The sequence below is a fragment of the Oryx dammah genome, unplaced genomic scaffold, assembly GCF_014754425.2.
Source record: "Oryx dammah isolate SB20612 unplaced genomic scaffold, SCBI_Odam_1.1 HiC_scaffold_19, whole genome shotgun sequence".
Taxonomy (NCBI): Eukaryota; Metazoa; Chordata; class Mammalia; order Artiodactyla; family Bovidae; genus Oryx; species Oryx dammah.
The window spans coordinates 42150324-42175372 of record NW_024070203.1 but is presented as its reverse complement, the minus strand read 5'-3'; the positions used below and the strand labels follow the sequence as shown (position 1 = coordinate 42175372).

The window sequence follows — 25049 nt, the reverse complement described above, 5'->3', positions numbered from 1 at the left end:
TGGCTGTATCTGCTCTAAAGAAGTTCGGGGAGGAGGGATTCCCTGGTGGTCCAGATGTTAGAAGTTTGCTGCCATGGGCCCAGGTTCAATCCCTGGCCAAGGAACTAAGACCCCACAAGTTCAGGGGACGTGAAAGAACCCCATGATTGTATGATATTTAAGTTTAAACAGGGATGGCATTTTTAAGGCTTAGATGGTTATCTATAAACTCGCTCTACATAAATTTGCAGAGCAACACCTCCAAAGATGCTCAAAGTCACCACCATCTTTCTTTTGGGCTTTTAAAAAAGCTGTTTAATCCATCTCCTTGCTTCCACTTTTCATTTAGAAACTATCATCTACAGAGCAGCCAGAGAGATCTTTAAAACATACAAATCAGAGAATATCACCTCTCTGATTAAACAATAGAACATTCCAATGGCTTCCCATTACACTTAGAATAATATCCAAATCCTTAACCAGACCTGCATTGATTTGGTCTCATCTCCCTTCCCTGCTTCCCAATCACTGTGTTCCTTCTACATTGATTGGCCTTATTCATGTGCTAGGTGTTTACCCTGGTTCCTTCCTTCAAGAAAGCTCTCTGTACTCACTAATCCTTGCCTAGCTTACTTCCTGACTTCATTCAAGACTGAGTTCAGATGTCATCTTTTCGAAGATGCCTTTCATAAGTCTCTTTATACCACTTTCTAATACATTCCCTGTTTTTTCTTCACACACCGAAAACTAGCTTGTTATGTTGTGTTATGTATTTACTTATCACTCTTCTCCATTAGAGTTTTCACTTCATTCAGACAGGACCTTTCTCTATCTTATTTTATCTCTATTGACCAGAGGAGGGCTTAACACAAAGTAGTCACCCAACCACCATTTAGTGAATAAACAGATGAATGAAAAAACTAGAACTGAAAACATTTTCAAGGGCCCTTTACCCCACCCCAAGTATTATAATTTTGATAAAAGCCCTGAATATTTGTTTCCTAAGACTGCCACTTAAAGTCTCACAGACTGGGTGGCTAATGGTAAATTTTATGTTATGCTGTATACACCAGGTGGCTTAAAACAGGAGAAATTTATTCTCTCACAGTTCTGGAGACCAGAAGTCCAGAATCAAGGTGTCTGCAGAGCTGGTTCCTTCTCATGCTCTGAGGAAGAATCTGTTTCAGGTCTGTGTCCTAGGATGTTCCATGTCATCTACCTAGGAACTCCTGGTGACAGCCAGTAATCCTTGGCATTCCTTGACTTGTAGAGGCATCTGTCCAGCCTCTGCCTCCATCTTCACACAGCCTTCTCCCTGTACCTGTGCCTTTACATGACTGTCTTCTTCTTTTTTTTAATATTTATATATTTGTCTGCACCAGGTCTTAGAGCCAGTATATGAGCTCTTCAGTTTGTGGCATGTGGGATGCAGCTTCCCAACCAGAGATGGAATCCTGGCCCCTGCATTAGGAGTGCAGAGTTTGAGCCACTGGGCCACCAGGGAAGTCCCAGCACATGGCTGTTTTCTTATAAAAACACCAGTAGTAATCGATTAAGGGCCCATCCTAATTCATTATGACCTCATTTTAATTTAAACTTAACAGTATCTGTAATGACCTTGGGGCTTCCTGGGTGGTACGGTGGTAAAAATCTGTCTGCCAGTGCAGGAGAGAGACACCCGAAACACAGGCTTGATCCGAGGGTCGGGAAGATCCCTTGGAGGAGGAAATGGCAAGCCATTCCAGTATTCTTGCCTGGAACATCTCATGGACAGAGAAGCCTGGTGGGCTACAGTCCCTGGGGTCACACAGAGTTGGACACAACTGAGCATGTATTGACCTCATTTCCCAATAAGATCACATTTTTGAGTTATTGGAGGTTACGATTCAATGTATTTTTTGAGGGAGGGGGGCAAGGAGAAGGGAGGAGCTGGAGAAACATTTTAGTTGGAGAAACATTTAGTAATTAATTTTCAATTCCACTTTAAAAGTTTGTGTGCCCAGTCACTCAGTCGTGTCCACCTCTTTTGTGACCCCATGGACTGCAGCCTGCCAGCCTGCAGGAGGAGGCTTGCTGGGATTCTCCAGGCAAGAATACAGGAGGGGGTTGCCACTTCCTATTCCAGGAGATCTTCCCAACCCAGGGATTGAACCTGTGTCTCCTGTGTCTCCTCCACTGGCAAGCGGATTCTTTACCAGTTGAGTCACCTGGGAAGCTCCCCAAAGAGTTTGCTGTTCGGAATAACAGTCACTCCATTCAACATTTTACGTTATTATTGTATGGGGTGTGAAGGAAAGGGTCCTATTCTTTATAACTATTCTCCTTCAGAGATAGCAAGAGAGAATGGTAATATTTGAAAAAACAGAAAGTTAATCTCAGGGAGGCATACGCTTAAATATGTATATTGTAACTAGAGACCAAAATTTGTGCTTCACGTTTACCAGTGCTCCCACGTCCCTTAATTGAACAGATGGGCTTTATACTGCGCCCTTAAAAAAAAAAAATACAAAAACCCCCAGCTAACTTTATTAGTTTTTTTTTTTTTTTAAATCTCAAGTGTGGACATGAACTTAGAAGAATAGGCCTTCTGTGAAACATCTCCTCCTCCAATTCAAGTACACAGAAGTTGAAGAACACAATTGTATTAGTTTCCTTAGGTTGCGATAAACTGTGTGACAAATTACCATAAACTGGGTGACTTAGAAAAACAGAAACATATTCTTTCATAGTTTTGGGAGCTTGAAGTTCAAAATCAGGATGTTGGCAAAGCCGTGCTCCCTCTGAAGTCTCTGGAAGAGAATTTGTCTAATTCCTTTCTCTTAGCTTTTGGTGGTCGTTGGCGTCTTCGATGTTTCTTGGCTTGTAGACTTAACACTCCAATTTCCATCTCTGTCTTCACATGTCTTTCTTCCCTGTGTTTACGTGAGCCTCCAAATCCTCCTCTTCTTATAAGGACACCAGTTGTCAGGAATCAGTTCAGTTCAGTTCAGTTCAGTCGCTCAGTCATGTCCAACTCTGCGACCCCATGAATCGCAGCACGCCAGGCCTCCCTATCCATCACCAACTCCCGGAGTTCACTCAGACTCATGCCCATCGAGTCTGTGATGCCATCCAGCCACCTCATCCTCTGTCGTCCCCTTCTCCTCCTGCCCCCAATCTCTCCCAGCATCAGAGTCTTTTCCAAAGAGTCAACTCTTCGCATGAGATGGCAAAGTACTGGAGTTTCAGCTTTAGCATCATTCTTTCCAAAGAAATCCCAGGGCTGATCTCTTTCAGAATGGACTGGTTGGATCTCCTTGCAGTCCAAGGCACTCTCAAGAGTCTTCTCCAACACCACAGTTCAAAAGCATCAATTCTTCGGCGCTCAGCCTTCTTCACAGTCCAACTCTCACATCCATACATAATTACTGGAAAAACCATAGCCTTGACTATACGGACCTTAGTCGGCAAAGTAATCTCTCTGCTTTTGAATATGCTATCTAGGTTGGTCATAACTTTTCTTCCAAAGAGCAAGCATCTTTTAATTTCATGGCTCCAGTCACCATCTGCAGTGATTTTGGAGCCCCCCAAAATAAAGTCTGACACTGTTTCCACTGTTTCCCCATCTATTTGCCATGAAGTGATGGGACCAGATGCCATGATCTTCGTTTTCTGAATGTTGAGCTTTAAGCCAACTTTTTCACTTTCTACTTTCACTTTCATCAAGAGGCTTTTTCGTTCCTCTTCACTTTCTGCCATAAGAGTGGTGTCATCTGCATATCTGAGGTTATTGATATTTCTCCTGGCAGTCTTGATTCCAGCTTGTGCTTCTTCCAGCCCAGCATTTCTCATGATGTACTCTGCATAGAAGTTAAATAAGCAGGGTGACAATATACAGCCTTGACGTACTCCTTTTCCTATTTGGAACCAGTCTATTGTTCCATGTCCAGTTCTAACTGTTGCTTCCTGACCTGCATACAGATTTCTCAAGAGGCAGGTCAGGTGGTCTGGTATTCCCATCTCTCTCAAAATTTTCCACAGTTTGTTGTGATCCACACAGTCAAAGGCCTTGGCATAGTCAATAAAGCAGAAATAGATGTTTTTCTGGAACTCTCTTGCTTTTTCGATGATCCAGTGGATGTTGGCAATTTGATCTCTGGTTCCTCTGCCTTTTCTAAAACCAGCTTGAACATCAGGAAGTTCACAGTTCACGTATTGCTGAAGCCTGGCTTGGAGAATTTTGAGCATTACTTTACTAGTAATCAGTCTAAACTAGTAATGACTAGTGTCAGGAATCAGGCCCACCCTAATCCTGTATGACCTTATCTTAACTTGATTACATATGCAAAGACTCTATTTCCAAATAAGGTCATGCATGCTAAGTTGCTTCAGTTCAGTTCAGTTCAGTTGCTCAGTCATGTCTGACTCTTTGCGACCCCATGGACTGCAGCACGCCCGGCTTCCCTGTCCGTCACCAATTCAAACTCGTGTCCATTGAGTCGGTGATGCCATTCAACCATCTCATCCTCTGTCGTCCCCTTCTCCTCCCACCTTCAATCTTTCCCAGCATCAGGGTCTTTTCCAATGAGTCACTTCTTTGCATCAGGTGGCCAAAGTATTAGAGTTTCAGCTTCTGCATCAGTCCTTACAGTGAATATTCAGGACTGATTTCCTTTAGGATGGACTGGTGTATCTCCTTGCAGTCCAAGGGACTCTCAAGAATCTTCTCCAACACCACAGTTCAAAAGCAATTCTTCAGCACACAGCTTTCTTTATAGTCCAACTCACATCCATACAGGACTACTGGAAAAAACCACAGCTTTGACTAAACAGACCTTTGTTGGCAAAGTAATGTCTAGGCTTTTCAATATGCTGTCTAGGTTGGTCATAACTTTTTGTCCAAGGAACAAGCATCTTTTTAATTTCATGGCTGCAGTCACCATCTGCAGTGATTTTGGAGCCCCCCAAAATAAAGTTTGTCACTGTTTCCATTGTTTCCCCATCTATTTGCCATGAAGTGATGGTACCGGATGCCATGGCTTAGTTTTCTGAATGTTGAGTTTTATGTCAACTTTTTCACTCTTCTCTTTCACTTTCATCAAGAAGCTCTTTAGTTCTTCTTTGCTTTCTGCCATAAGGGTGTTGTCATCTGCATATCTGAGGTTATTGATATTTCTCCTGGCAATCTTGATTCCAGCTTGTGCTTCATCCAGCCCAGCATTTTTCATGAAGTATTCTGCATATAAGTTAAACAAGCAGGATGACAATATACAGCCTTGACGTACTCCTTTTTCGATTTGGAACCAGTCTGTTGTTCTATCGGAGAAGGCAATGGCACCCCACTCTAGTACTCTTGCCTGGAGGGGGCCTGGTGGACTGCAGTCCATGGGGTCTCGAAGAGTCAGACAAGACTCAGCAACTTCACTTTCACTTTCACTTTCATGCATTGGAGAAGGAAATGGCAACCCACTCCAGTGTTCTTGCCTAGAGAATCCCAGGGACAGTGGAGCCTTGTAGGCGGCCATCTATGGGGTCACAAAGAGTCGGACACAACTGAAGCGACTTAGCAGCAGCAGTAGCTGTTGTTCTATGTCCAGTTCTAACTGTTGCTTCTTGACCTGCACACAGATTTCTCAAGGGGTAGATCAGGTGGTCTGGTATTCAGTAAGTTAATTCAGTTGTGTCTAACACTTTGCTACCCCATGGACTGTAGCCTGCCAGGCTCCTCTGTCCACAAGCTTTCTCAGGGAAGAATATAGAGTGGGCTTCCATTTCCTTCTCCAGGGGATCTTCCCGACCCAGGGATCAAACCTGTGTCTCTTACATGTCCCGCATTGGCCGGTGGGTTCTTTACCACTAGCGCCACCTGGGTAGCCCCAAGAAGGTCATAAGTACCAGGAGTTAGGGCTTCAACATCTCTTTAGGGGAACATAGTTGAACTCACTATAATTATTTTAATTTTTACTGAGAAAAATAACACATAGTTTTTAGAGTTCAGTAGTTCTACTATATTATAATAAACCTAGGAGCATATTGTTCCATCTCAGTATTCTACGAGTTCCTGTTCTGCTGAGGCAAGAATGTTTACTGTTTTAAATTGCTCCTTAAATATTAAAATATTATAAAAAAAGGAAATATTTTAATATTTTAAATTGCTCCTTACAGGCTTCCCTGGTGGCTCAGACTATAAAGAATCCGCCTGCAATGTAGGAGACCCGTGTTCCATCTCTGGGTCAGGAAGATCCCCTGGAGAAGGAAATGATTACGCACTCTAATATTCTTGACTGGAGAATCCGATGGACAGAGAAACCTGGCAGGCTATAATCCATGGGGTCACAAAGAGTCAGACATGACTGAGCGACTGACAGGCACTTACAGTATTTAGCTCCCTGCTATTAGCTCACATCTCAATTTTACGTCATTCTTGCCTGGAGAATCCCATGGACAGAAGGGCCTGGTGGGCTGTCCCCCGATGGACTGTAGCCCGCCAGGCTCCTCTGTCCATGGGATTTTCCAGGCAAGAGTACTGGAGTGGGGTGCCATTGCCTTCTCCGATAGAACAACAGACTGGTTCCAAATCGGAAAAGAAGTACGTCAAGGCTGACAACATCTCAGTTGTCTATTAATATTCTACTATGAAAGATGAAAACTTATCTTTCTAATACCACCCAAATAAACACAATTCATCCCCTCCTATCCATCAGTATAGTTATAACACCATATTTTTGTTAAGTCAGTATTCAGGGCCTATATTATTGTGAATATGTAACTATTATTTATAGAGGAGCCATATACTATATGATGATTAAATCTATATTCTCATACATTTTTCCCCTTGGTATTAATAATTGTATTTTTCTTTTGCTTAGTGTTCTATGTAGTATTAATAAATTTATTCCAGAACTCTGCCAGAGCTTCTCTCATCGTGTTCAGCCTCTTCAGGTCATCTCTTAGTTTCACTTTTATCTCAGAGCCCCCATACTCCCGCTCCTACATGGCCTGGTTTCTCTCTCGGCTTTCTCTTTGGGTTTCCCTGGTGGCTCAGATGGCAAAGAATCTGCCTGCAATGTGAGGAGACCCAGGTTTGATCCCTGGGTCAGGCAGATACCATGCAGAAGGGCTTGACTACCCACTCCAATATTCTTGCCTGGAGAATCCCATGGACAGAGGAGCCTGGCAGGCTACAGTCCATGGGGTCACAAAGAGTCAGACACGACTGAGCTATTAACACTTCACTTTCAACACTTTCTCTTTGTTGAGATGGTCCTTTGTATGTGACCTGCTTTTATTTTCATTCTCTGGAAGATTTTAAAATTTTATTTTTGTCCCCATTATATGAAATGTCACGATATACCTTGGTATAGGTCTTTGTCCATTCTTCTAGGCACAAATTTGGCTGCTTCCATCTGGAAATTCAGTTCAGGTAGATTTGCCTGAATTATTTCTTCCCTGTAATTTTCTCAATCAATTCTTCCTGACCATTTTTATTTGGGATGCTAAATATTCTGGACTGGGACTTCCATATTAATATCTTTTCTTACATGGTCTATGTCTTTTTTAAAAATGGTATTTGTTTGGGGCTGTGCTGGGCCTTTGTTGCTGCACTCGGGCTTTCTCTAGTTGTGGTGAGTGGGGGTTACTCCCTCCAGTTGTGCTGCTGAGGGCTTATCATTGCTGTGGCGTCTCTTGTTGTGGAGCATAGGCTCCAGGGGCACAGGGGCTTTAGTAGTTTGGGCTTGTGGGCTCTAGAACCTGGGTTCATTAGCTGTGGCACACAGGCTCAGTTGCCTTGTGGCACGTGGGATCCTCCTGAACCAGGGATCAAATCAGTGTCCCTTGCATTGCAAGGCAGATTCTTAACCACTGGACCACCAGGGAAGCCCCCATTATCTGAATCTTTAATTTTTTGTTTTACTTTTGGGAACCAGTGAACCTGTGAAGTTGCTCAGTCATGTCTGACTTTTTGCGACCCCATAGACTGTAGCCTACTAAGCTCTTCCATCCATGGAGTTTTCCGGGAAAGAGTACTGGAGTGGGTTGCCATTTCCTTCTCCAGGGGATCTTCCCGACCCAGGGATCAAATCCAGGTCTCCTGCTTTACAGGCAGACGCTTTACCGTCTGAGCCACCAGGGAAGCTACTTTTGGGAAGATCCATTTCAACTTTAGTTTCAACTTTAGTTTCTAAAACATCCATTAAATATTTAATTTTTCCTACCATAGTTTTTAATTTTAAAAATTATTCCAGTTTTTCTTTTATATCATATTTTTGTGTATTATAAATCCTCTCTCCAGTGATATTGGGGTGTTTTTTGGAAAAAGGAGTCTCTCTATTGTTTCTGTTTCCTCTTGTTTGTTTTTTCATTGTTCATTTCATTGTCTCTCATTTTATGGGATTGATTTAAATTCTGATTGTGCTTGATTGTTCTTTCATGTTTAAGAATGAGACACTGATCTGCTATTTCTAACTCTACGTACACAGGAAGGACTTAAGATTTATGTGCTGACCTACTTATTTGACTGGAAGACTCCAAACTGATAGAACCTGTAAAACTTTTGCCTTCGATAGGTTCACTTTTCTTTTTCTTAAAAAAAAAAAAAATTGTTTGTTTATTTATTTATTTTGGCTGCGTGGATCTTAGTTTCAGCACTTGGGATCTTTAGCTGTGGCATGCAAACTCTTAGTTGCAGCCTGTGGGATCTAGTTCCCTGACCAGGATTCAAACCCAGCACCCCCCCGCATTGGAACATATATTCTGAATCACTAGACCACCAGGGAAGTCCCAGATAGGTCCAATTTTCTAAAAGAGGAATCTCTCAACCCCTTACCTCAAGGATATAAACTTAGCTGTCCACAAGTAGGCAGTCTCATTTATCCCACCACCTTTCATATGTCACTCTAACCCCACTCTCAGCTCTGCCTATGAACCCAAGTCCAGAGACTGTTTGGTTCAATTTATCTACAAAGGCTGAGATAGTTGGCTGTTATTATTATTGTATACAGATCATGATATACAGATCATGCTGATGATTTATAACTACACTTTCCACTTCCTGTAGGATTTTTAAAGAAAAATTTGGATCATAGATTTTATTTTTGCTTATTTATTGGCTGCACATGGGCTTTCTCTAGCTACAGCTAGTGAGGGCTACTCTCCAGTTGCAGTGCATGGGCTTTTAATTGCAGTGGCTTCTCTTGTTGCAGAGCATGGGCTCTAGGGCTCACAGGCTTCAGGAGTTGCAGTGTGTGGGCTTAGTTGCCCCTTGACATGTGACTTTATTTTTATTTTTTTAAATTATAAAAGTATGATAACACATTTACAGGAGACTTGCAAAATACAGAACAAGGTTGCATATAGTTCCAGTATATATTGAAATTATTTTTTAAGTAGATAAATTAAGATTTTTAGTTGGAGTCTCAATATCAAGCTCTCAAAAGTTAATAGAATGAATATACAGAGAAACAGAAGGATATAGTATACTTGAAAAGCACTGTGAACCAATTCTACATAAGATTTATACAATTTTCACACAACAGTAGGATATATATTCTATTCAAGTTCCCACAGACTGTAAACTAGGAGACACTGGAACATATCCAGGGACATAAAAGAAGGAAGGCACACATAAATATAAGCTTGTGGGCTGATGGCCATCAGTCCTGTTACTACTATTAATACTTTGCCTCCTGTTTCTCAACTTTCATATAAGGCATCATGGGGAGCCCCCATCTCCTACTGAGTGATAGAAGAAAAATATTTTACTTGGGATTGACTTACAAGTAGTCCTGTATTCTATGGTGCAGAAACGTGGATAGCTACAGCACTATGATCACTCTTTGGGGGTGGTCCTGAAGGTGGTGAAGAGAAATACTCCCAGTGGGAGAACTTGGAGCAGTGTACCTGGTTGTTCTTTTTTTTTCCCCCCTGAAGAGAGAGAGCTAGATATACAGATCATGCTGATGGGCAGTGTCTGGCCAATAGGCTGTATGGTCTGAAATTTAGGAATATAATTAGACAGTTGATTACAAGGAGGCCTAGGAAAGGGGATATACATATGTGGATGGACTGGATGAGCAGAGTGTGAATATATTTGTGTTTCATGGGCTTCCAAAGAGGAATCTTATCAGAGGATAAGCGTAATAATCAGGTGGATGAGATGGTACATTCTGTGTATGTCAGTCAGTCTTTTGCTTCATCCAACCCTGTTCCTGCCCAACAGATGCATGAACAACGTGACCATGGTGGCAGGATGAGGGTTCGATGGGGGTTTAGCAGGATCGATTCCTACTCGACAAAGCCAGTCTGGCTACAGCAACTGCTAAGTGCTCCACTTGCCAACAGCAGAGTGTAAGACTCAGCTTTCATTTCCTGGAGGTATCACTTAGCCATCAAGTGCATTGCACTGAGCCACTTCCATTATGGATGAAGCGGTCTTTTTTTTTTTTTCCTCCCTGAATAGATACTTATTCTGGAAATGAATTTCCTCCTCTGATGGCAATGCTTCTATCAAAACTACCACATATGGACTTAACACAATTATCCTATTCCAGACAGTATTACTTCTAACCAAGAAAACTAATTTTACAGCAAATAAAGCAATGGGTTCATGCTCATAGAATTTACTGGTCTTAATATGTTGCCTATTACCCTGAAGTAGCTGACTTAATAGGATGATCAAATGGCCTTTCTCTTTATTGTGATAAAAATTTACAATTTGAACCATTTTAAAATGTACAGTGCAGTGGCATTAAGTACAGTTACAATGCTGTGCAACTGTCACCACTATCTAGCTCCAGAACTTTTTCATTACCCCAAAAGGAAACCCTATACCCATTAGTCAGTCTCCCCATTCCTCCCTCTCTCCAGCCCCTGGCAAGTACTAATTAGCTTTCAGTCTCCATGGTTTGCCTGTTCTGGATATCTCATATAAATGAAGTCGTACAATATTTAGCAGTTTGTATCTGGCTTCCTTCATTTAGCGTGTTTTAAGGTTAATTGGAATGGCCTTTTGAAGACTCAATAATGGTTCCGACTGGGTGGCAGCACTTCCTGTGGCTAGGATAATATTCTCCAGGTCTTGGCATATGTTCTAAATCAAAATGTATATCTATGGTCCAGGAATCAAGGAATGGGACTGGGAGTGGGAAGTTACTTTTAAGAAGTTACTTTTACCCCAGAGCAAAATTTTGCTTTCCATTCCCACAACTTTGGGCTCTCCTGGTCCAGAGGTCTTCATTCTCAAGGAAGAGCGTGTGCAGCAGGGTACACAGCAAGAGTTCAATTAAACTGGAAGTTGAGACTGCCTCTTGGCTATTTGGGGATCCTGGTACCAGTTAACCAACAAGCGAAGAAACCTCATACTATTGTCCGGGGTGACTGACCCTGACTACTAAGCAGATTTTGAGTTGTTGCTACACAATGGGAGAAAGGAGGAACATGGCTGGAATGCACGAGACTTTCTGGGGTGTCTCTTAGTATTTAGTACTCCAATGCTCTGTGTTATGGCAATAGAAAACTACAACCCAAGAATACTTTTAGATAGAATTAGAACCTCTACTGGCCAGATCCTTTAGGAATGAAGGTTTGGGTCACCCCAAACAAGGCCAGGAATCATTTCTAGCTGAGATTCTTGCTGAAGGCAAAGGGGACATGAGACAGGTTAATGGGAGAAAATAGTTATACATAGTAATTATGATCATGTTGTCAGTTACAGATACAAGGACTTTAAAAGTTCTGAGTTTTTTCCTAATTTTGATATGAATTTGTGTATTTATTAACCAATTATTTTCTTTTACTCTTCTCTCATTCCCTTCAGTTCAGTTCAGTTGCTCAGTCATGTCCGACGCTTTGCGACCCCATGGACCACAGCATGCCAGGCCTCCTTGTCCATCACCAACTCCCGGAGTTTACCCAAACTAATATCCATTGAGTCAGTGATGCCATCCAACCATCTCATCCTCTGTCGTCCCCTTCTCCTCCTGCCTTCAATCTTTCCCAGCATCAGGGTCTTTTCAAATGAGTCAGCTCTTTGCATCAGGTGGCCAAAATATTGGAGTTTCAGCTTCAACATCAGTCCTTCCAAGGAACACTCAGGACTGATTTCCCTTAGGATGGACTGGTTGGATCTTCTTGCAGTCCTAGGGACTCTCAAGAGTCTTCTCCAACACCACAGTTCAAAAGCATCAATTCTTCTATGCTCAGCTTTCTTTATAGTCCAACTCTCACATCCATACATGACCACTGGAGAAACCATAGCCTTGACTAGACGGACTTTTGTTGGTAATGTCTCTGCTTTTTAATATGCTGTCTAGGTTGGTCATAACTTTTCTTCCAAGGAGTAAGCATCTTTTAATTTCATGGCTGCAGTCACCATCTGCAGTGATTTTGGAGCCCTCCAAAATAAAATGAGGCACTGTTTCCACATCTATTTGCCATGAAGTGATGGACTGGATGCCATGATCTTAGTTTTCTGAATGTTGAGCTTTAAGTCAACTTTCTCACTCACATCTTTCACTTTCATCAAGAGGCTCTTTAGTTCTTTGCTTTCTGCCATAAGGGTGGTATCATCTGCATATCTGAGGTTATTGATATTTCTCCCGGCAGTCTTGGTTCCAGCTTGTGCTTCATCCAGCCCAGCATTTCTCATGATGTACTCTGCAAATAAGTTAAATAAGCAGGGTGACCATATACAGCCTTGAAGTACTCCTTTTCCTATTTGGAACCAGTCTGTTGTTCCACGTACAGTTCTAATTGTTGCTTCCTGACCTGCATACAGATTTCCCAAGAGGCAAGTCAGGTGGCCTGGTATTCCCGTCTCTTTCAGAATTTTCCACAGTTTATTGTAATCCACACAGTCAAAGGCTTTGATATAGTCAACAAAGCAGAAATAGATGTTTTTCTGGAACTCTCTTGCTTTTTCCATGATCCAGTGGATGTTGGCAATTTGATGTTTGGTTGCTCTGCCTTTTTTAAAACCAATTTGAACATCTTGAAGTTCATGGTTCCTGTATTGCTTAAGCCTGGGTTGGAGAATTTTGAGCATTACTTTACTAGTGTGTGAGATGAGTGCCTTACAATGTGTTAATAGTAGGTAAACTTGTATCTTAGTATATAAGTTACAGAATAGCCAAGGTATACTGTAACTTTTCAAGAAGAGTAATTAACATCACTCTAAGGTTCTCCTCTTTGAGGGAAGCAGGGAGTTGTTTGGGGTTATATGAAAGTTACATTATATGGACAGAGGCATGATTTTGCTATCATTTTTATTTGAAAATTAAATATGATTAAAAGTGTGTATGGATGTCAAGTTGGTGAGTATTTGGAGTGGAGTGGTTTTGTACTCAGGAATTAGCTAAGCTGGAACTGGATTTCCCAGAATTCTCTTCCTTTTATAGTTTTGGTTATAGTTGGCCACAGTAGAAATTTGCGAGAAAATTACAAAGTGGAAGTGAAGCAGCAGCCATTACCCTTAAAAGATCTGTGCAGGGTCCCAGACACCACTGTGATTTGGCACATGACCTGCTAACTCTTCTCCTTGACAGCAGAGCCTGCAGCTCCTCCGGCTTCTCTGCCTCCTGGATCACAGGTGTGGCCAGTCAATCACTCTCTCTCTCCCTTCCCTATTGGTTCTGCTTTTCTGAAGAATACACTCTCCAATAGTCAAGAACACTGAAAACAGCTGAAGTTCTGGTCTCCAAAAAGCACATGGTGTGGTGGCAATGCATGGCTCTGAAATCGAACAGAATGGAGTTAAGTGGCACAAATGATTTATGGTCTCAAACCTGATTCCCCATCTATAGAATTGGGATCAAGTTTTTACTTATGTGGCTGTTGCATAGGGTTAAGTCAAAACATTGTATGTAGACTATCCATCATGGTTCGAAGTGGGTGCATAGTAAATGTCAGCTCCCCTCTCTGAAGGGAGATCTGAGTCTCCTCAAATAACTTAATCAAACTTGAGTCTCTTAAATGTTACTAAATATGACAGTTATTTTGGCATATACTGTCTGATATCATGCCAATACTGCCTTCTGGGTGTTTAGATGAACACAGAATTCAGATGTTATTGGAGGTAAGTTTTGCCATTTATCTGTGGAAGATCTTAGGCAAGTTATGTTTACCTCAGCCTCGTTTCAATTTAGAAACTATTGCCTCATGGGGTTTTCATCAGAAGTAAGCAAGAGAGTACTCAGCTTAATCACACGCATACAGAGGGTGCTCAATACATGTGTGAGATGTTGTGGGAGTAATTAGGGTTTCAAAGATTACTTCGGTTAGTCGTTGTGAAACAAGCTGGGACCTGGGACCCTTTGCTGCAGTGCTTACACCTGAACAGAGGGCTCCTCCAGCAATAAATACAAAGAAACAATAAGGAGCTAGAAATAATACACGCATGCATGCACAGCTGGGGCAAATTATGAACAATAAGCTACAAAAAGACCAAAAACCGGACTGCCACTTCTGAGATGTGGGGAGCAAAAGCAGGGTACTGTGCATTATTTCTGCACACAGCATCATCAAAGGGGTGGGTAGACTACGTAGGCCACCTCTCCAGCATGACCTCAGGACCCCTACCCTCACTCCATTTAAGGGACAGGCTCATGCCCCTCCCCCCTCTCACCCAGGGAGCTAGCAAGGGGATCTGTTGCTAGTTTTCACTCCCTCCTGCAGTAGCATGAGGCCCAATAAAGCCTTACTTTAACTTTCCATCTGGCTCCTATCCATGAGTCCAAGGACATCGGTTGGTAAAAGTTGCGCTAAAGGGAAGCTTCCACTTCGTGAAGACAAAAAAAAGAAATCCATGAAACCACAGTGGAAGTGATGTCTTTTTAATAGTAGAAAGCGGACAAGTTGAAAAATACCCGCAAAGACATAGAAAGTTTTAAGTGATACACAAGAAACAGATGCCGTGGAAAGACGATAAAAGGTTTTGCAGACTTCTGTTGATTTATGGAATCATGAGCGTATGATATCTGATCTCATCTGAACGGGCTATGCAGTACGTTCAAAGACCTGCCACCTTGCCAGTGGCTGGTCATAGCACGTAAGTGGAAGGGTGGGTCCCCTGAGAGCAGAGCCCAAGCAATTTTGCCAACCGGGGAGAGCTGGTTTAGGCTGATGTCCCAGAGGCTGGAATGCACTTGAAACAAAGAGTTGCAGCTGAAAAGCTTTCATGGTTTGGGGAGAAACGTGACAAAATAAACCTGCAGTCTACAACTCCGGTCAAGAGATTTTTTCCTCCTGCCTTCTAAAAATCGAAGCCAAGAAACAAAAACGTTTGGTAAAAGGGCGTGCAGTCTCTTTTCCCGCTTTGTCTTCTCATTTTCATTCTTCTCATTTTTTCCAGTGCATACTCTCACTTCTTCTTTCTCAGTCTCGGGTGTTTTCCCTCCAACCCATCGCCCCCTCCTCACGCCCGCTTTACTGGGCTCTGCTCTCCGCCCCCCCACCCGGGACGGCCCCGGGGCCCGCACCTGCCAGGGGAGCGCTCGACCCCGACCCTCCTGGGGTGCTGGCAGTGACGTAGAGGGGAGTTCGGTGCCGCGCGGCCCGCCGACGTCACTGCCGCAGCGGTCCCCAACGAGCCCCAAGGATGGGAATTCAAGGAGGGAAACACGGCGATGACCCCGCGGTCAGGGTTGAGCGCTGCGACTGGGCCGCGTGCTTGGGGTTTCCGAAGCGAAGAGGCCGGAATCGCGCCTCTCGCGTAGGCGGAGCCCACCCCACACCTTCAGCGCGCCCCAACGCCAGAGTTTAGCGATAGGGGGGAATATCCCCACACGGTGGAGCCTCGTGCGCACGCGCCTTGGCCGGGGTGGTGGAGTGCTGCAGGACGAGGATGGGTCGGGGAGGAGGGCAGCGGGAGGGGATGGTGAGTGAGCCCCGAGGTGCGGCCCCGGGGGAGGCGGCTCAACCCCACCACCGCTAGCCCGGCTCCCTAGGCGCTGCGGCGGCGCGGGGCCTGCGGCGCGGCGTCGTGACGTCACGGTGGCGGCGGCCGTGGTTGGCGCAGGGTCCGCGGCTGCAAAGTGTGAATTACGCCGGGCTCGCGCCGGCGGCGGAGTGAAGTCAGGCTCCGGGGGAGGGGAGGGGAGGGGGCAGGACCGCGGCCGGAGCTGGTGCCTGCATCCGAGCCCCGCGCGTGCTGGATCTCGCTGCTGGCTCCAGCTGTGTGTTGTTGCACCGCTTTGCTCTGTTTTTGCTCCGCTCCTGCTCCGCTGCCCTCCCACCCCCCGCCCCGGACCCTCTCCTCTGGGCCGAACAGCCTGGGGACGCCGGGGTTTCCCCTCCGATTTGGCGGGTGCTGCCGTCGCTTGCACCCCGGGAGCCGGGCGCGCGCTGGTCTTCGTTAACTGTCGCCGCGGCCGCCGCAGCGCCTTCCCGCCGGCGGCCCCGGCGGAGTGTTGGGGTGGGGGAGGCGTGAGTGCGGCTTCCCGGCCCGGGGTCGGCGCCCGCCCGCCCTGCCCCCGCCTCGGCCCGGCGCCCCCGAGCCGCGGCCCCTTCCAAGCGCAGGGGCCGGCGGCCGCGGCAGGGCGGGCGCCGCGCGGGGGCAGGGCGGGCGTATTCAATGGAAGTATGTTACCAGCTGCCGGTGCTGCCTCTGGACAGGCCGGTCCCCCAGCACGTCCTCAGCCGCCGAGGAGCCATCAGCTTCAGCTCCAGCTCCGCGCTCTTCGGCTGCCCTAATCCCCGGCAGCTCTCCCAGGTAAACGCCGCCGCCGGGGGCCCCACACTTGGGGGCTGCTCTTTTGTTTACCTCCTTCCACCTGGCTTCACCTCTGCGACCCCTACTCCCCAGTCCTCGCCGTTTACCCCCCGACCAGTACTACCCGTTGTTTGGGGATGTCTAGGCTAACCCCCCTAGATTCGAGAGGCTTTTCTCTGATCCTCGGGACTCAAACCTCACCCCACCCCCGACCCCGGCCTGCTCGAGGCTGGACCCGGGTGGGCTCTGGGAACCCCTTCGTACCCTCCCCAGGCGCGCCCCCCTCTGTGTTCAGCGGCTTAAGGGTCTGGAATGACTTAAGTCGTCTTCCTTTTCTCGACGTCTCAGTCTGGAAGTTGGGCCTCTTTCTTCCTTACTTGTGGTCCTGGCACACCTGGCCACCCCTCACCCCTACACACCTGTGCTGGGTTTGCGCCTCCCGCGCGCCCCGCGGTGCTGGGATAGTCCTGCAGTGCTCCGAACAATAGGCCGATTCTCGGTTGCTCGTCTCCTTACTTATTCGAGTCTGTGAATGGACCCTAAGTGAGGTCAGAGAAACAAGTATTCAGAGTGCCTCCTCAAAGCTTCGGTTTCCGGAAAGTTGATAGCCAGGAATCAGTTTTATTTTTAATTTGATAAGAAGATTTTTAAGAGAAAAACTACTGATGGAGCACTCACAGGAAGACTTTGTTTTGAATGGTCCAGTACCAGTTGCTCCTGAGAATTTCGGTGTTTGTTTTTTTTTTCCCCCTAGTGATGCTGTTGGCCCAGCCTCTTATTTCTGGCTGATTTTGGTCGCCAGATTTAAAATAGGGAGGACAAAAGAATTTTGTTTACATTTGAACTGATTGCCCTCCATTTCTGCTGCCAGAACGTTACATCTTCATGATCACATTTTAAGTCACATATGTTTATTTTTCCTGTTGACTAGCATTAGCTTCTTTTATGGGAGCATATCTCTCCCCCACCCCCCGATATATTGTAAATAACTTGAGCCCGGCCTGTATTTCTTTTTGTTTTTTACTGGTACAGTGGGTAGCACCCGATAGAGATTTCTTAGAGTAGATGTGTCCAGTAAATGTCATTTGCTTCTTTGCCTAAATAGTTTGGAGAGAGAGAGCAGAAGCCTATATCTGGGTTTCTCTGAATTGTTTTTATTTAAAATCAGACTTCTTTCACAGGACAAAGTGGTATGCTAATGAGGTCAGAGTCAACTTGTAGATTACTGTAAGTGACATTTTAAAATAATGTTATGTAATTATTTTGAAAGTTAGGTCCATGATCTGCCCTTACAGTACTGCTCAAAGCATTTTCAGGTTCCAAATTTTAAAAAACTTGAAAAGATACTAATGGATTAAAAAGGTTTTTAATGGTAGTAACTTGTTTTCCTTTCTCATATCAGCAACGCATGACTAATACTCATTTCCGGTTCAGACTAAATGTTATAATGAAGGCAATCAGTTATCACTTGTAAAATTATAAAAGGTGAGTAAGGTTAGTTGTGCTCCCCAAGGAGAAAATGAATGATATCGGAGATTCCAAGGGAATTAATACAAGTAAGGCTGATGCCAGGGGTTTTACCTGATGCCTTAATTAATCCTCAGAGACCAATTTTAAGCCCCATTCCTTCTTAGCTCATTCCCTAGCTTTAGATATAAAGGGTAATGGAATTTTAAAATTGATTGTGGCAGATGAAGCGAATATTGGATAGTCACACTGTAATGCCATGCCATGCTTAGTTGCTTAGTTGTCTCTGACTCTGTGGCATCCTTTGGACTATAGTCTGCCAGGCTCCTCTGTTCATAGGATTCTCCAGGCAACAATACTGGAGTGGGTTGCCATTTTCCTTCTCCAGGGGATCTTCCCAACCCAGGATCCAACCTGCGTCTCTTGCATTGCACGCAGATTGTTTTATCTTCTGAATCATTCGGGAAGATGACTATACTTACTCTTAAAACTTAAAAAAAAAAAAATTGTTTGTACCCCAAAGTGACGTGTATAGAAACTTGTGGTTCTGAATTTTCAGCTTAGCGATGCCCAACATTAAAATGACATTAAACTTGCCATGGTGCTGAGTGGGTATGTTTATCATTTTCAAACTTTTTAATAATTATTTAATACTAAAACATACATCATAGTGATTTGTTTTGGGCCAATGAGAATTTGTAATAGATTGAAAAAGAGACAAATCTTGGAACCTTATTCAGAGCTCCTAAAGTAAATATTTGGTTAAATCAAAAGCTTCGTTTACCCTTGAATCTTGAGTTTCTAAGTCTGGAGCTACAGGAATTATAAAAAGTTTAGGTGGTTTTGTAGTTTCATTGAAAAGACTTCAGGAAACCTGATTTTGTTTTTTTCCTCCTTAGGTACTAAGTAGAAGTCATTTATTTTAGAGTACTTCTATTTTAAAATACGTTCACAACTAGCGATATTTTCATTTTTCAATTTTTACTCTAATATTGGAGCTCAGTTCATAGTAGAGACTTAGTAAATACTGGCTGAATGAGTGAATGGCTAATGACGTTATCACTGACTGAGCCTCAGTTGAAAATAGTCAACATAAAGACTTTCATCCAGGTCTAGCAGTAACTCATTTATCCAAAACTTGTTTGGAGTTGGTAACTGTAGACTTTTGAACAGATTCAGGAAATCAGAAGACTCTGAGCAGCCAAAGGAGATTTGGAGATCCTCTGAGTTCTGACAAACTCCTTTTCCAAGTAAGGGCACATTTGCAGGGGGCTTGGAGGCTTCTGGAGTCAGGTTTACGCTGAGAGCAGCAAAGGTTGACAACTGATGCACCAGAAGCTCAAGACTGCAAGAAACACTCTTCAAAACCAGCAGCTTAAAAAGTTTGGCATCTTGAGTGTCTACAGCACAATCATGTTTTTGACATTAGTCAAAATAGTGTTTAACAGAATCTGTTTTTAAAAGTTTAAAGATTCATTTCAGTTCGGTAGCGAAAGATTGATACTGTTTAAAACAAACAAAACCTCCAGTTTGTGTTGGTGCTTAAATGGGCAAGCATGAGTTATCTGGAAAGTTCATTTATGTGGAGCACCAGCTCTCCCAAGGATGCCAAGTAAATGAGGCATTAATTTTTTGTTTTAAAACAGGTCGTGTACTACTTTTTCAAATGGTTAATAATGAGATTTTAAAATTATTTGAAAAATAAGGATAATAGATGCTTTTTTTTTTTTTTGCCATTTTGGGAATTTTTGTTAGCTGAATTTAAACATTTCTCTCGCAGAATACCGTTGTTATTTGGAAAACAAAAATGTGAGACCAGAAATTATCTTGTTCACCACTGTGGCCACAGTGCTTTTCGTAGGTAGGTGCTTATTAAGTGTGGAAGTTGAGTTAGTATATTGGTAGCATACCAGAACACCACACGTGGGATTATTTCAATCAGATTTTCTATGCACTGGAAATGAATCTTATTTGGGTGAGAAATCTGAGGTTTAGTTTTTTTGAAATGATCATAAATCTATGGTATGTATTATTATTGAACAAAATTCGGGAATCTAATGTGCAAACATGTTTTTAGTACTGTAATAAGCTAAATTTGATTTCTAATTTAGCATCTGTATCTTTTTTATAGACTTAATTTTTTTAGAGCAATTCTTTGTTCATGGCACAATTGAGTAGAATATGGAGAGATGTACTCCTCCCCTATTATCAACATCTCCTACCTGTGAGATATTTTAACATTTGTTACAGTGATAACATTTGTAACAACTGCTGAACCTACCTCTGTGCAGCATTTTCACCCAGAGGTGCATCCTTTGCCATAGGGTTCATTATTGGTATCTTTTTTTTTTTAAAATCCAGAAACTATTCCACAAATATTTACTGAACACCTTCTGTAAATGTGTTAGGTACTGAGAAAATGCAAAGAATTAGTTAAAAAAAAAAAATCATCTGTGAGCCTGCCAGCCTAACCAGGTTTTTCTTTTTGAAGCCTTGCCGTCCTTATTCATAAACATTTTTAACTTGTAGTCAGTGTACATCTGTCATCCTTAGCAATGTTCTTAGTATAGGAAAGATGATCAGAGTCCTGTGTGTGCCAGAACAGTTCAGAGCCCCTTGGAAAACAGTTGATTCCTCCTTGAAGAAGCTTACAGGATTTTGGTGAGGAAGATGGTATGGTTATATGTGATATACTTGTTTAGTGGCATTATCAAGGTGTCATGAAACTACAAGAAGGTAAGCTTCACTTGCTAGTTTACGCCTTAGGCTAAGGTTAAGAAGATGTTTCTAGGTAAATGGGTGCATGTAAGGGAGGAGGAGAGACATGACACAGTCAGCTAAGTAGATTAATAGACTATCAGAAGAAGTTTTTGTGATGATGGAAATGTTCTCTGTAGTATCTAATAGTCACCAGTCATGTATCAGGGCTTCCCAGCTGGTGCTAATGGTAAAGAATCACCTGCCAATGCGGGAGATGTGCGTTTGATCTCTGTGTCGGGAAGATCCCCTGGAGAAGGAAATGGCAACCCACTCCAGTATTCTTGTCTGGAAAATGCCATGGACAGAGTAGCCTGGTGGACTACAGTCCATGGGATCACAAAGAGTTGGAAATGACTGAGCAACTGAGCACACGCACACAGCCATGTATATAGCTAGATGAGCACTCGAAATGTGGCTAGTTTTGACTGTGGGATTGAATTTTCAGTTGAGTTTTGTTTAAATAGCTGCATGTGGCTAGTGGCTCAGGTATTGGCAGATGTGGTGTGTAGTTGTAGTTAATGGTGGTTAGTGGTGATGTGATGTTGATCTGTCAGTAACTCATTCTCTGGATGCTGAATGTAAGAGCTCCTTTCCGGCTGTTGCTGTTATCTGCAAAACTTCATTTAATACCTTCATGCAAGTTTGATCAAGTCTTTAGAGTGAAATCACTTGATTGGGTCAGGAGGTAGGAAAGCTTTTTGACTTGTTCGAATCTTCACTTTTATGGTTCAAAGATGAATGAGCACATCTCTTTCCAATTGTGTAGTATGCAGTTGTGATACTATATGTTAGATAAACATTTTAAATATTTTATAAACATTTATGTAAATGTTTTATTGCTTCCGTAGATGTGCTGTGGTACACTTAAGTTTGTTTTCACTTGCAGTAAGCAAGAGTACACTTTCTGATATGTTTTTGTATATTTTCATTTCCTCTTTTGTGACATTTCCTTTGCTTCAGTTCAGTCACTCAGTAGTGTCCAACTCTTTGTGACCCCATAGACTGCAGCACACCAGGCTTCCCTGTCCATCATCAGCTCCTGGAGCTTGCTCAAACTCATGTCCTTTGAGTTGGTGATGCCATCCAACCATCTCATCCTTTGTTGTCCCCTTCTCCTCCCACCTTCAATCTTTCCCAGCCTCAGGGTCTTTTCAGATAAGTCAGCTCTTCATATCAGGTGGCCAAAGTATTGGAGTTTCAGCTTCAACATCAGTTCTTCAATGAACACCCAGGACTGATCTCCTTTAGGATGGACTGGTTGGATCTCCTTGCAGTCCAAGGGACTCCCAAGAGTCTTCTCCAACACCACAGTTCAAAAGCATCAATTCTTCAGTGCTCAGCCTTCTTCACAGTCCAACTGTCACATCCATACATGACCACAGGAAAAACCATAGCCTTGACTAGACGGACCTTAGTCGGCAAAGTAATGTCTCTGCTTTTGAATATACTATCTAGGTTGGTCATAACTTTTCTTCCAAGGAGTAAGCGTCTTTTAATTTCATGGCTGCAGTCACCATCTGCAGTGATTTTGGAGCCCCAAAAAATAAAGTCCCTCCTTTGCATATCCTGTGCTTATTTATGGCTGCTGTTATCTACCTAATAGATGGTAAAGGTGCACTGTGTCAAATGTTAGCATAGCTGCAAGGCTCTTCACAAGCCTGAGTTCAGAAGCCATTGGGGAGGATGGTGGAGGGGGAGGGTCGGGTCGTGTAGTCAGTGGTGAACCAGGGAGTGATTCTGATTCTGAGACTTTCTTCCTGCCCACTAGGCACTCCTTTGGTAGGAACCTTGGTTTCATTGTTCTGTTTGCAGAAAGGGTTCATAATTTGATTTAAATTCAGTGCTCCCATGTTTGGGCTTTTACTGCAAAATAAACGTGTGTGTGTATATATATATATTTATACTACAAATACCTGCTCATACATAATATTAATGTAAATTTATAGTGTATTTGGACTGTAGTTTTGATTGAGGATTAGGATGTTGAAATGGCTGGTTTATACGTTGTCATCAGGAGCATGTGTTGTCTGTGGAATGTGAGAGGTTGAGAGGTTTTAGACCTTTGTCCAGATTTTGTGGCTTTGTTGCATTGCCTAGAGTTGTCAGTTGTATATACTGGATGCTCAAAAGTTCCTTTTTAAACGCGGAAGCCCTGCCAGAGGTAAAATATTAAGCCCTTTACAGTAGTTAGGAAGATTAGGGGGCTCACTTTAGGTGGAAACAGGGAGGGGTGTGTGCCATCCATTCTTTTTGAAGCAGTTTGATAAGACTTGTGCTAACACTTCCTTCCCTCCTCCCTCCCTCCTTCCCTTCATTCTTTTCAAAAAAGGGTTAGAGCAGTTTTAGAGAATTGAATTCTTTTCTGAGGATGGATACAGAGACAAGCTCGGAAGAGGAGACCTGAAGAAAGGGAAGTAGACAAAGTTTAGCTTGACTCAATTTTTGTCTGGGATCATTAATAGTTATAGAGACCCTAGGAAATTTTAGATGATAAAGAACCCTCACTGCATGCAGATACTCTTAATGAATTTAATTTTTTTTTGTCTGTACTATAGACTGTGTATCACATTTGCTGTGTTTCTGTAAAATCTTTCTAATTTTTTTAGAAATCTCTTGACTCATTATCTTTTTTTCACTCAGTATCTTTAGTCAAAGTTTTCTGGACCTTCTTACATTCCCTTTGACCAATCCAGAAAACTTCAACATTAATTTTTATTCTTCTAATTAAAAAAAAAAAAACCTCAAAACCTATTTTATTATGGCTACACATTGTTCATATTTGATCATTTGAATTGAGAGGAAACTGAATGTTTATTCTCTTCCACATTTAAATGGTCTGTTCTTGCCTGAAATTAAGGTAAATTTTTACGTCGTTGACAAATACACCTTTCAAAAGATTATTCATAAATCAATGATACTTTTATATGGTTGCATTCGGGTATAAATGTTCATGTGACCAGGATATGAGGAAAGGAATAAAAATTATGTTTGTAGATGAGCCTTCTAAGCATGCAGGCAGGAAGCCTTCTGAAGGGACCAGTGCCACTGGTCTTGTGATGGACGCGAATCTCTCCTGCTTCTGGTTTTGAATGGGAGTTTAGGATTCTTGCTCCATGCCTCCACCTGCTGGTAGGGATTGGCGCTTTGTTTTCAGAAGATGACTAGAGGGAGAAGGCAAGGACAAAGGCAGGGAGGGCATAGTTTGGGAAAGAAAAATTGTTAACCAGATGACTAAATTTTGGCCAAACCTACTGTATTTCTCGGAGTTTTGAGTAGACCAGACTGGCTCAAGACCGTGTAAAGTACTCAGCAAACAGCACTTAATAAAGAGGCAGTAATCTCTCTTTAATATTAATTATAATTATTTGTTTTCACTTACTGAGTACCTCCTATGTGCCAGATACTATAATTGACGTTTTTAATCTTTATAAAAGATTACTTTATGAGATAATCGGCAGTACTCCCGTTTTTACTGAGGAGTGTGTAAAAACTGAGCTTAGAGATGTTAAATCCCATCTTTACCAAGGAGTACATAAACTGAGTTTAGTACTTGGACTTGCCTTGCCTGAAGCATCAGGCAAGATGTTGGAGAAGAGCCTTTCACGTTCCAGAGTCTTACTTTCAAACTGGTCTGCCTCATTGGTGAAGGCGAGTGGAATATAGTTAGACTTCTAGGTTTATGGGTTACAGATTTTGTTGACTCACAGATCTGGATAAAGAAAACATTTAATGATTTGAGACAATTATTTGAAATGATAACCTTCACTATGGTCTTCTCAACTCATATCTGGAATATTTTGTCCTAGATGCCATGTTCTAGGGGGACAAGATTTAGCCAAGTCATACTATGAAGACAGTGACTAGGGTGGTGAGGTGATTTGAAGCTGTATTGTTTGATATGTGACGGAGGAAATGGAAGACATTTAGTCTGGAGAAGAAAAGACTCAGGAAGGGGTGGGAATGGAGGTGGGTAGTGGCTGTTGAGATGTGATGGAGTATTGCTGTCTTCTAGTATTTGAATGATTGCCATGTGAATGAGAAGAAAAGGATTAATTTAGGTTTTGCTTTGGTTGTATGTTCTCATTTGCAATGCCTTTTTCTTACTTTGTGAGGTCAGTTGCTAATATACAGGAGGAGACCCAAGCTTAAAGTTGTCTCT

At 42.9% G+C, this 25049-nt stretch overlaps 1 protein-coding gene across 1 annotated transcript in view; it reads left to right on the top strand.

Annotated features, from left to right (window-relative positions):
- Positions 1-15995: 15995 nt before the first annotated feature.
- PDE7A (phosphodiesterase 7A) overlaps positions 15996-25049 on the top strand; it is a 106506-nt gene continuing 97452 nt past the window's right edge. The window contains exon 1 of the mRNA XM_040261304.1: positions 15996-16663. Coding sequence (XP_040117238.1) covers positions 16526-16663 — 138 coding nt within the window. The 5' untranslated portion in view covers positions 15996-16525. The remainder of the gene's footprint in view (positions 16664-25049) is intronic.